Source organism: Chanos chanos, chromosome 10 (genome assembly GCF_902362185.1).
Source record: "Chanos chanos chromosome 10, fChaCha1.1, whole genome shotgun sequence".
NCBI lineage: Eukaryota > Metazoa > Chordata > Actinopteri > Gonorynchiformes > Chanidae > Chanos > Chanos chanos.
In genome coordinates this window covers 18449543-18462980 of record NC_044504.1, presented here as the reverse complement: position 1 = coordinate 18462980, position 13438 = coordinate 18449543, and the positions used below count along the sequence as shown (strand labels likewise).

At 40.0% G+C, this 13438-nt stretch overlaps 1 protein-coding gene across 1 annotated transcript; it reads left to right on the top strand.

Moving 5' to 3' along the window:
- Nucleotides 1-2453: 2453 nt before the first annotated feature.
- On the top strand, nucleotides 2454-11974 carry dglucy (D-glutamate cyclase). The gene is given in 14 exon segments (XM_030785967.1): nucleotides 2454-2536; nucleotides 2734-2823; nucleotides 4123-4276; nucleotides 4640-4814; nucleotides 4816-4839; nucleotides 5063-5213; nucleotides 5983-6105; nucleotides 6195-6398; nucleotides 6847-7107; nucleotides 7367-7466; nucleotides 8126-8274; nucleotides 8724-8843; nucleotides 9522-9673; nucleotides 10388-11974. Coding segments are annotated over 14 exon segments (1872 nt in total). The 5' UTR covers nucleotides 2454-2526; the 3' UTR covers nucleotides 10547-11974.
- Nucleotides 11975-13438: the final 1464 nt, after the last annotated feature.

Sequence of the window (13438 nt, the reverse complement as noted above, 5' to 3'; positions counted from 1 at the left end):
TTGTTATTCTCAGCACTCCTCTCTGTATGGAAGACCAAAGGTCTCATCTACTAAATCATCTCACATTCAGTCCGATCTTAACCCCCAGCTCTGAATGAGCCAAAGTTCAGGGGAGTTCTCCACTGCCCCCTGCTGGATTATAATGGGAGACACACTGCTGTGACTGCTCTCAAAATGTTAACGTCAAACATATAGACTACAAAATACAGATGGGCTCTCTACAGGGATCACAAATGGTCTACAGATGTTCTACCACACTTTGATGCATCTGTTCAAATGTTCTATTACACTTCGATGCATTTGTTGTTTATATGTAAATACAACAGCTGAGATCTTCTCATGTGAAAACAGTGCTTCCTACCAGCTGGAGAAAAGGGTGGTGAACTGATTGAGACTTTGACAACTCCCTGTAAATGCCCTCTTCTGAATTTCTGGATTCTCTGTGATGTACATCAGTGTTGCATGATTTGACACTTGGAAGCCATGTAATTTTTTTTTCTACAGCAGGGCACAACTTTGTGAGATCTGACCCTGTCCGTCAACCTCAAAACTGGCAGCTACATCACGTCACCCCTCCAATCAGCTGAAAAGCTTGTCTCAGGGGGACCAATCATGGAACAGAGGGGCAGGGTCCTTGTATCAGTGTCAGTTGTGATTATGTCAGATGTTGGTGTTAAGTGCTAAAAAGTGCCGTCACTGTCGTCCTGTGTTGAAAGACAGGTGTTTAGCAGTATTCTGTGTATCTGGTGTCTATGATATATGCAATTCTCATGGAGAGAGAACCAAGGAAAGGGTTATTTGTGCTACAGAGGGGCCCGTGTTTGGGAATACGCTGCTGAAATGATCTATTGCAATGTTTCACATGCATGTAATGCAGATACACGTTAGGACACATGCCTCACATGCAGTTGTGCTTGTGCACAAGTTAGGCACTTTTTTTTATGTTTTGTGGCCATGTGCTGTAGAGAATGATGGTGATGTCACGTGATTTGTTCATGTCTCAGTGTTGTGTAGTAGTTGGTAAGACTTCAGATCCAGTGCTGATTCAGCGACGTTGGAGGTATTGAGCTGAAATCATGAGTCAGTGAGGCTAAATGAATGTTGCTGAACTGCTGAGAACTCACACCTACTCGCTGTTGTCATGTTATATGCTCTGTGAGAAAGTCATGAACTGTCTCCTCAGTATTACGCTTAAGTTACAGAAAGGATTATCCTGATTAGGTAGCATCAGCTCTTGGTAGTTTTTCCATCCACAACATTTTTATTTTGTTTGCTGTATACAGTTTTGGGGTTTTTTTTTGTTTGTTTGTTTTTTTTGCTCAACCTTAGCTGATCTGAGATCTCTTTATTGGATAATGTTCATTTTTCTCTGAAATGAGCAGAAGTTCATTCATATAAAGGATGGTCACACCCCAATCAAAACTGTTTTCTAGAAATATTTATCTTCCCATTCTCCTTTGCATCTGATGAAATCATATGTGTGCTATGCTTGTTATTCCCAGTGTTATCACTATTATATTTTAATTAAGAGATCAGTATTTTTGACTGTAATAGTATTTTTTTAAACCATGTAGTGTGATTTACCCAGTTACTGATTTGTCTGTTTTTGGAAGAGTCACTAAAGGAGGTTGCATTTTGTAAGCCAGTGGTCAGCCATCAGACGTTAAATGAAGATTCGTATGCACAAAATTCTCATTGTATACCTCCTCTTAAGAGACACTTTACTGAGCTGAAGAAAGGTGTTAGTCTTTTTCTGTACTGTATGGCATGCATGAGTATCCATGTAAAGATGTGGATAGCTCTCTCTTCTAGACATATACACACATGCACATGCATACATCCACACAGACACACAAGTACCATTTCCTTTTACTGCACATTCAAACACAAATAACTGATTTAGATCTGTGACCTGCTGCACTGTGGGATCCTTATTCCAAACACCTGATTAAAGGTATAGGTATAAAGAAACTTTGAAGACATTGATGTGTAACTTGAATGTAATGTCTTGCTATCAGTGGATGTATCCTACCAATGCATTTTATTGTAAAGCAATAATCTAAGAAGAGTATGTACATTGATATTTGAATCATAAGAATATTGTATGGACAACAAAAATTAAATTCTACAGTTTATAAATGTTCTCACTGTTTTCTGCCTAACTTGTGACTGATTGTATTTCGCTGTTCAGTGGTGACTCCTGACTCCACCTAGCGTTCGGTGTAGATAATGCACGAAGTGGCCATTTTGGATCAAATTCGTACGTACATTGTACGTAGAAGATGACAACAGTACACGAATTCTTTGCAAGTTAGATAAGTATTTTTCTCCATGATCAAAATAGTTTCGAACCTAAAAGACCAGTCTAACCACATAATGTACAATATTTAAAATGTAAAAGTTGTCTTATTTGCACGTTCAAGCACAAAGCAAACGTGTTTCCTGTATGCGTCGTTTAACGTCATTATGTGCTATAGTGTCACAATATTAACGCTGGTTCGTGACTAGAGGACAACTGACCCAGCGATGTTCAAAGGTGGATATGTAGGAAACTTAACATTTGTCATTCTTTCTCCCGCATTGTAATGAAATAATTTGATCCTTTTCTTCTTGCAAATTTAATATCTGTTCCCAGTCAATGGTCATCAGCAGTGTAAACTCACAACACTGAAAGTGGCATGCTTAACTGTATTTCCCCTCAGGGTCTGTAAGTCCAGTTTTGTTGCATTTCAGTGAGAACAGTTTTGGGGAGGCTCCTTCGTACGACTACGACACTGCCAAGACTTAGTTACTCTACAGCATCTGGTGCAAACATGACATCAGGTATGACAAACCCGTCTAATTCGTTTTTTTGTCACATGACATTGCTGTACTGGCCCACAGAATCCAGATCCAGCAATCAAAGTACAAAGTACACCGGAAAAATTGGTATTTGGCACATGAAAATTTTTATGAATGTGATATGAGAGTCATAAGTCTTCATACACATTATCAGAGGATTAACAGCAGAATGAATGCACAGCTGCATAGAAGACAAATGAGATGGCTCTGCCCTCATGTTAAGCAACTCTCCCTCGGCAGATATTGCTTTGGTCTGTAAAACAAACAACAGATTCATACATGCAAGTACCCTTGTGGGGTCTGCTCTGTTTATTTATGGAGGCTGCCAATGTATTGTCATGTCCTCCATAAGAGTGTGATGAAAGGTGATGAGATATGAAAGATATGAAAAAAGGTTTATTTTTAAAATGCAGGATTATGGTTAGTCACATATTTCATTGTCTTTTCTTTGGCCTGTTGTCAAAGTGTTAGAAATCTGTAATACATTATCCAGCACGATCAGACAGCTGTTGAAACATTAACCAAATTCACCTTCAAATAGTCAAAGCCAACTGACTGTAAGGCAATGGCATAAAGATGCCACTCTGTAAAAGCTTGAGCCCCAGTGCTCTGCGTGCTGTAATCCGAACACAGGCTCATGGGATTGTAAACACCTCTGGCCTTGCAGCAGGTAGGACTGCCTAAATACTGTCAACATTTAGAGCTCTGCCCATCAGAAGTCTTTCAAAAACCTCTCTTTCAATATGTGAATCTGTATCTGAGGTTACTATGCTTATTTTCTGTCGTAAGCTCTTTTGAAATATGATATCTGCTGATATAATGATATTTACTGTTTGCTCTAAATGAAAGTATGCATGGGGTATAACTGTTTTAATTGGTAAATGCTATGGATACAAAGAAGATGACATGAAGTACTTTTTCACGGGGTTGTGCACTCTCTCCTGTTTTTTTTTCTTTGTATACACTTTCAACATGCTGTCCTTGGCCACGCAGACATCTGCTGAGTTAATCTAACAATCTTTAACAGAGATTGTCTTCTGTTTTACAGCACTAAGCAAAACTCATGATAACTGCAATATAGTTCGTATTGTCACAGTTTGTTACACTAGCATTTGGAGCTTATAAAAAAGTCATGGTTTATACATTTAAAGTACTGTTCCAAGCAAATCTTAAACTTTATTCAAAAGCTGACTGTCTAAAGTCAACACACAGAAAGATTAAAGACACGAACCATAATGAAATCATGCTAAGAATGAGAGTAAGAGAAAATCTCTTTGGCAGGTTATCAGCAAGCTAACGTGGTTATCCTTCACAAGAGTCTGGCAGATGACTTTGAGGTTTTCTGCCGTGCCAACCATGCTCCCATGCCTCTGCTGTACAGGAGCAAGCCAGGGGAATGGGCTTGCCCCCCACTGGCCACAGATGCTGACATCAGGTAGTACAGCCAGTCTCACAATCTCATCTATGAGCCACCGCTGTATGAACTCTATCTTACAGCTCATATAAAACAGTATTGTCTTTTAAACAGTGCCGTAAAACTCATTCAGGGCAAGTAAAGGCAAAGTTTTAGCTGTGACTCTTTAGGCCTTTTACAAACAGACAATGCACAGTCATTGTTTGATTGCTCAATAGTATAAGATGAATCATTGTTACCTACCAGTATATCAGTTAAGAGTCTCAGCCAGTGGTTTTGCACATTGTCTCAAGGTAATTTAAGGATTTCAGGTCATATTATTGCAGATGAAAAATGTGTCAGTTGACAGTGATGTTAATGATATTAGTATGTGTATGTGTTCAGAGAGGACTGCCCTCAGTACTGTGTGTTTGAGAATGGTGCGCTGACGAAAAAAGTGTCCAGTCTGGCCCCCTACACAGCCCAGCTGCAGGAAATGGTGACATTTTATCTGGGCTGCAGCTTTGGATTTGAGCGCATCCTGGCCAAAGCTGGAGTACCCATCCGCAACGTGGAGCAGAAAAAAAAACGTCAGCATGTTCAGAGTGAGTGGGCATTCACAGCTATCTCACGTGTTCAATCTAAATCTTCTTTGTTTTGTCTTCTTTGATAAATATTTAAAAAGCTGTCCCTCTTTTCTTAAGGAGTCCATTTTATTCTTGTGGCTAAAAAAAGGTTGCAGGTGTTGTTTAGGATTCAGAGAGGTGTGTGTGTGTGTTTGCTGAGGTAACCATACGTTTTCTCTCCATCCCTCCCCCCTCACTCCAGACCTCAGTGCCGTGTGTCAGAGCAGGTCAGTTTCAGTGCCCCATGGTCGTATCCATGCGACCTGTCCCTAAACCCAAACTGGACACTGTTACTCAGTGCACACACCTGATCAAACAGTCCCACGGAGCTCCCATCCACATCGGCCACCCAGGTATGTTTTCGGTAAGGAGATGCTGTTTTGTCAAGCAGGGAACAAATCTGGGCAGTCAGTTACCAAAAAAGCCAAAGTTTATGATGAACTAGTAAATACTAAACCAGTAAATAACAAACCAGTATTTGAAATGCCTGTGCTAATTCCAGTATATGACAGATGACGCTTATTGTAGTTTTAACATGCAGTATGTGTATGGATGTAACAAAAAGTCATTCATGGATTTTTCTTTAATGTTGGACAGCCTGACTCATAACTGTGGCATGTGTCAGGACAGTCATCAGACAGAGAGACACTCTGATCTATCACTTTCTTTCTCAGCTGGCGGGGGGGGTGGTGGGGGAGGGGGGGGTTGTTGATAGAGACAAGTTCAAGGTTACCGCAGAACTCACCTGTGAAAGTGTGAATGAGAGTAATCCTGTGTGATTGAATAAGGCTGCTGTTGAAGTCCTCTGAAATCAACATTACAGACTGTATTAGTTATTTTTTTCTTGGTGTATTTCTAATTTTTGGGATCCACGAGAACAAAAATTGAATACAAAATAAGAGGAACCACTTGGACATGTGGTTAGAGCAGGACAGCTGGAGCTGGCCGTTTGTCACACTTCTGACTCTCTTCATCAGCTGGCCCGCGCCAACCTCTTTATTTCTTTTCACCATTCATCCTGTTCCTGTTTATCATCGGTTTCTCTTACCACACACGTGTCACAGCCACGGGTTTGTAGCAGACATGCACTGCAGTAACTCCTCCAACGTCATGTCCTTTCAGGTCTTCTTGGCATTAAGGATTTGTCAAGTCCAGACTACGGTGACCCTGTGGAAACCAGCCCAGGTGATGTTCCTGTGTTTTGGGCATGTGGGGTTACTGGCTTAGAAGCTGTTCAGAGCTGCAGTAAGTATTGGGTCTGACTGAACACTGTGAACAGAAATTTCATAGACTTCATTGCAACAGATTCATATTTCACCTTTACTTTGTTCCAGAGCCTGATTTGGCTTTTACACACTCCCCCGGCTGTATGTTCGTTACTGATAGAGAAGAAGCCACGGATTTCCCCTCCTCATTAGAACCTGCAGAATGCCCTCTGACCTTCTGCATCTCACAAAATCCCTTGCACTACAGCGTAGCCTCTAAGGCTGTGGTGGAGAGAATCCGCAGCATGGAGCAGATTATCGGAGAGGACCCAGGTGTGTTAAAAAATCCATCTCTAGTTTACTTCAGATAAAGGCTCTTTGTTGCTTGGTGTATATGTGCTAACACTGTTTGATTTATGTGCTTGCATAATTGTGTGGCCATAAAACTGTATCCTAAGTGTCTTTTAAATGTTATCTGAATTCTCTAACAAAATATTCATGTTTTTAACGCTTCGCTCTTGTCTTATAATATAGTAACGTGGCTATAATTCTGTGTTGCTGAAATAAAATGTTGCTTTGAGCTGTTTTTAACCTTCATATCAGAACTTTTAACCAATGCATTACAACTACTCTGACTTAATTTCAGAGTAAGGAACAGAACATCGCTGCAGCCTGACATCTGCAAATTATTGGTTGGAGTAAAGATAGTTTACATTATTCCAGCAGTTTGTCTATGACTTACATAGTGAAAGTGTGTGTGTGTTTGTGTGTGTGTGTGTAGGGCAAAGGGGAATCCAGGCCCTGTTTGTACAGGATGAGCTGTTACTTGCTTGTCTGTCCATTTCCCATGCTTCTTCTGTGCTCATCACCACTGGTTTCCCAACCCACTTTAAACACGACCCACCTGAGGAGACTGATGGGCCTCCTGGCGCCATTGCAATGGCAGCCATGCTCCAAGCCCTCCAAAAACAGGTTGCCATAGTGACGGATGAGCGTGCTCTGGAGATGAATCGACGCATCATTCAGGACGCTGTAGAGAAAGGTGCTATGACTCATAACAGCTAAAAATGATTTACTGTGTATTCGTAGTGCTTTTAAACATTTTGGAAAAAATGCATTCTTAAATTCAGTTTCACCCTAGATTATGACAAGATTAGTTTTTTCAGAAGACCTGAGGATTTCCATCGCAGTTCAGTAACTTGGCAAGCTTGAACAGTCTTTCAGGGGCTTTCCTTGGCTAAACAATCTGTCTCATCTGATTAAGGTGTAATGAGTGACTGATCTCTCACTTATCCTCACAGGTGTGATTAAGACTGCAGTGCCTCTACTGAGCTTTCAGGCTGATAGCCCTGACTCAGCACTGAATTTCCTATGTTATAATGGAGATCCTGAGAAGCCCAGGTATTATTACACTGGACAGTCACACATGCCGCTGCCATGACAACACCCTCACAAACCAAATCCTCTACCCTCTCATCATTTCACCCTAATATAGTGTATATACAGGCTTAATTAGTATGACAGATAATAAGGGAATCTTCAAGCTGGTCAGCCAGACTGACCTATGGTCTGTTGTCTCAGATGATGTATAATAACAAACATGAGTTTCAGAGTCTTTGAGTAGCATTGTTTAATAGAGGTCATCATCCATAGATCAAAAAGTCATAAGGTGATGATAAGGTTTAGATTTTGGATAGGTGTAATTTTTGGGCTTTTCATATTTTTCTTTTAAATCACATTCAAAATCAAAACCACCATACATTGTTTTTGTATATATAAGCCTATAGATTTTTACTTTTCAAGATTTTACAGCATGGTTTTACAGTGACATTAAGATGAAAAACACTACAGTAGTAGTAGAATTATATTTCTTGTGGTATTAATACAGCACTATGTATGTAAATACTATGATGATTTCATGTCCAAAATGTCACAAAGTAAGTTCTTATCCGAGATAACAACATTCTCATAAGAATGGAGGAAAGTTTTTGATTGACCGTTATATTTCCCCCCTGTTTCATTCTGTGGGTGTTGAACTCCCCATACTATGTGGTAACCAGGTATGACCACTTGGTGGCAATAGAGCGCAGTGGCAGGGCAGCAGATGGAAATTATTACAACATGAGGGGGGTGAACATTAAACACCTAGTGGATCCTATTGATGATCTGTTCATCACAGCCAGTAAGATCACAGGCATCACTACCACAGGTATGGGACAGTTGTCAGCAACCGCATTGAAACCTCTATGTGCTCGAACACTCTCTCATACACACACACACACACACACACAAACATAAACACATACATTCACAATGTATTGACACTGGTGAAAAACACAATATGATTATGAAGCTGATGCGAAGATTTGCAGTCATGGAAAGAAGAGTAATGTTTATCGTCACTGCTGAGATCTCTAGTCATGTGTTTCTTGCCCACACTACTAATCCATAGGGATTCATGTGCTATGAGAGGTGGCCTAATGAATGAGAATGCTTACGAAGCCAACTTTAATCTCTAACTAATCAGGATTCATCTCATCTGAGAAATGAAATGAAACACAAGATGTTCCCCTAATGGTAATTATAGTTTTGTAGCATAACATATGGTGTGTGTGTGTGTGTGTGTGTGTGTGTGTGTGTGTGTGTGTGAGAACACAGGGATTGGAGATGGAGGAAATGAATTGGGTATGGGTAAAGTAAAGGAGGCTGTGATATCACACATGCCCAATGGGAGTTTGATCGCCTGCGATGTGGCAGCTGACTTCGCCGTCACAGCAGGTATGTGAAACACTGTGTCAGATCCATCGTTAACTACACCGACAGATGTGGCAACATCACCCTAACCAAGGGACTTTTTTATGATGATGCAATATCAGAGTACCACCATTGTTCTCACTGTCAGCAGTGAAAAATAATAGAATGCAAGAGAGAGTTTATAAAACTACATTGTTCATCTGGCCTCTGAGAGTGTGTAGAAGCAGAAGGTCCAAATGCTGTGACCTTTGGATGCCCCGGGGTTCTCTCCCGCATGTATTAGCACATGTTGTCTGCACAGCAAAGAAGACATGCATTGTGATTTCGGGGTATTGGGTAATTCAACGCTTTGCTGAAAGAGAAGAGCTAAAAGAGAAGTAAAACTGCCGGTATGACGTCTGATTCACTTTTCAGTTCTCTGCCATTTTAACCTGATGCAAGCTCATACTCTTTATTGAAGATAGGAATGGACATATAGGGACTCATTCTCTCAGAAGTATAGCTCAGTTAAAGTGAATTGGTCATGGCTTTAACGTCCTCCCACTTAGAGAAGTGAGACTGAATAGAAATTCATCTGATTTTCAGTGTCCTCTTACTATGGTTATCGCAAATGTACAGATGGCTGGGAACTTAATATTTCTATGTGTTTGTGGTTGCCAATTTATCTTTTTATCTAAAACAAACATTTTGTCTTTCCTGTAGGGGTGTCAAACTGGGGAGGATATGCAGTGGCCTGTGCTCTATACGTGTTAAACAAGTGCCCCATTCACCATCGTTATGTGCTGAAAGGCATAGGTTCATCACCAGTTGACCAGCACAGTCACTGGGCCTCCAGCCTCCCGTCTGTAGCCAAGGTAAGAAGCACAAAATATGTGCTTTATAACACAGTAGACACAGTATGCTGAAGCGACCTCTTTACGTCTGAGGTTGAATATTAAATCTGGGTTAGATGATTAAACAGCAGACAAGATATACTTGAGCAACTTTGCTACATCTGAAGTTGAAAATGAATCTGGGTTAGATGATTAAACAGTTGTTGTGGCTTTCGTTTCTTAAGAAAGGTCAGAGAAAGCAAAAAAAAAAAAAAAAAGCATACCGCATTTGGAAATGGAACCATGTCATTTACTTTTAGATGGCATGATGAACTGCTGGTGATATGTGCACAATAAAGCACTTCAGACAGAGATTTGTCGACGACAGCCCAGTAATCTGTTGTGAATAATTGTGTTTGTTTGTGATTCTGAGATGAGGAGTCAAGTTGTGTGCCTCCTCCACACCGTGAAGTGATATGGTACCCACAAACTAGAGGCTATCATCTAAACTCTGGCCATTTTTATGTTGCTGGTCAGATGCTGACCACTTCATAACCTAGACTAGAAAAAGCTACAATTACAGCATGGTTGTGGGTGGAAGGCCCACTTGAATCAGTAGCATGTGACCTCTTTATTCTCTCCATTTTTACCTCAGTATTTTATAAATATTTCCTGTTCAGTCCACAAATGGCCGTTTTCATTTTTCCCTCAAGGTCTGATGTGTGTATATGTGTGTGTGTGTGTGTGTGTCAACAGGAGGGGGATTTGCTCTCTATACTAGTGAAGTATGGTGTTCGCAGTGGAAAGACAGGAAACCTAGCGATGGAGGTGGATGGACTGACCTTTCACCCCACCCACTCTGACCTTATCGAGCGTCTAAGGGCAATTACTCTGGAACACACACACTCCAAATGACATCACTGGAACCTGCTCACACACACGTTCCACTGCACCTTTGACACCGTGCCAGAATCAATATTAGCTTAGTTTAGATGTGATCGTGCTTGTTCTAAATCTGTGGATTCTGACATATTTCAACTCAGCAGCGCTTAAAACAGCTCGAATGTATCTTTAGAACCATCTCTTCCTCAATCACCATGGCACTATCTCTGTCACTGTGTCTTCAAAAAGACAGTTTGTTCACTGCCTACAAATTGTCACCAAATTGCCTGAACAATCAATACTAGAAGTCCCACTGGTTTTCAATACACTACATAATAAAGAGTTTTATTTCTATGGGGAAAATAGATGTAGACATTCCTTAGCCAATCAGAGACATGTTGTGGTAGGTTAAAAGAAAAGGACTCATTGACTCAAAGGTCTGTCCTGGCCTGATATCTATACGTGTATAGGGTTGAGATTTGTCAATCTTCATAATACTGAGAGACCAACAGTGAGAAATGTCAAAGCTAGTCAGTGTGGGTTAATTGTGCTTACTCATAGGCTAATGGGTGATGAACTCAACTTGCTCGAAGACAAGGAAGCAGATTTAGTAAACAGGGAACCATTATTAACCTTCTGTCCTTCCTTGTTCACAATGTATCAGTAAGTAAAGCAGTAGTCTTCTCACTGAAGTTATTGCGCTGTGACAAAAAATGCATTTGCTTTTGTTTTAGGCTAAAAATAATTTATATCTACTGTTTGTTTTTCTTTCCTCAGTTCATCTTCATGTTTCCAAAAAATAATGTACATAATGACGTATTTTTGCTTATTTTTACTTTCGGTGGTAACCATGCATTTGAGTTAAATTAAAGAAAGAAACATCATCTGCTTTTATCTCTGTGCCAGAGTGGCACAGTCCTCTGAAGAGGATTCCGCAATGGGTAATTCCAGAAATACTTCAGTCATAGAGGTTATGTAGCTGATCTCAAAAATATCATTAAAACTTTATAACAACTCCACAAATCTCGCCACAAATCTTAGACACATAAATCTCAGCAAATCTGTGAAGCACTTCAAAGCAATGGACAACACACTTACATACAGAAATATTTATAAAACACACTCAATCATTCTCTCTCCCTCTCTCTCTCTCTCTCTCTCTCTCCAAATGCTAGCTATCAACATTTTTTCAATAACAAGAGGATGTTACATAATGTGGCCATCTTATTGTTTTATTAAGATTAGTTGATATTATGCTTGACCTTTAATAGTCTGGAGATCTCTCCCTTCTTCATATTCAACCAAAAACAACATTAGGAAAGGTCGTTCACAAGAAGTTTGATTTCAAGTAAAACAAACAATCTTTCTCGTTTCTTTAACAGGCAGACTTCCACTCTACCTGAGAATACTTCATATGTTACAGTGACTTAATAAGTTTGCAGATCAAATAAATATATTAGTTCTCAAGAAACCCAGCTTAATAAAAACAGGAAGAACTGTTGCAATGCCGAGTGTGGTATTATACTCTCTATCTCTCACGCATTCACTTCTGGTTCGCCTATTGCAGGTTGATTTTGTTTCAATATTTCTGTGTATCTATGTACTAGACCAGTTGGAAGTATGCATTCATAAGAAGCAGGGATGTTGCCCCACAAGAAGACATAAACACATCTGGGTATTTTTGTAGCTCCCAGTAAACTAGGGGTAGGCAGGTGGGCGGGAGAAACACATAGCTTATTTCAAACCCAAACCTCCCTGATGCAGTTTCAAGTGTGCTTATTCCAGTCCTTGTACTGAATAGCTAAAGATTAATGAACTACCACATTGTGTATGAGTAAGCATACAGTAATTCACTCATTCACTTTTAACATCCTCCTTTCAGGAAATGCCAAAGCAATGAGTTGTCACATAAGTCCCAGATACTCACATGTGGTTGTTACCTAGGACATAACAGCCATCATTGCTTGGCAGTTAATGAATGTGTCAAAAATTGTTCTGACGTGTTTCTGAAGTTGGACTGATGCAGACCGCGTCCCTGTGTCCACCGGACTTCAAAAGTTTGGCTTGTTTCCAGATCTCCCCACTCACAGAAGAAAGAGAGAAAAACTAGCTACTATCAGCCATAACCACAGTCCTGGCCTCCAATACGAAAAGCCGTTACAACTAAAGCAAACCATAAAACACATCCTCTCTACACATATTTTAAAGGAGATTTCTAAGAGTGTGTGCCACAGACATATCTACACTCGAGTTAAGTAAATAAATTGGGAGAGAAGCAAATTGTTAGCCTTTTGTCAGATTTTTTAAATAAGTATCCACTAAAACACAACAAAAAATACATCCAGACACCACACTTACACATATATATGTGGGACTTTAGAACCACCAAACTGTAAACACTTCAAAAACAATACATATAACATAAAAAATACATCCAATATATCTGAATAAAAGCACTGTGCGTGACTATATAAAAATATATCGAGGACATTACTTTTAAAAATAGAGTCATGTATGAACATGTATTCAACGCACATTTTGGAATTAATAAATATCTGAGACCATATCTTGTCACTGAAGTTTGACTCAGGTCTCTTACCACCCCTCCAAGCAATCACAGAAACCACAATAACTTCAAACATTAGAAAAGAACAAGCAGCCAAAAAACCCCAAAACAAAACAAAGCCTCTTCACCCTCATTACCTCCTCCCTTTGGTGCAGTCATTCGTCCAGGATTTCTTAGAACATGGGGTAATGACAGCTGAAACTCTGTCCCCTTTTTCATATTTTCCCACAATGTGGAATCACAGTGGGAATCTTTCCAGGTTAAACAGCCTGCCTGGGGATGCCTAATCTTTCACATCTCCAGTAATCTGTGATGCTTGTTTTCCTGTAATACCCTGTTCATTATATTATATATTAAAA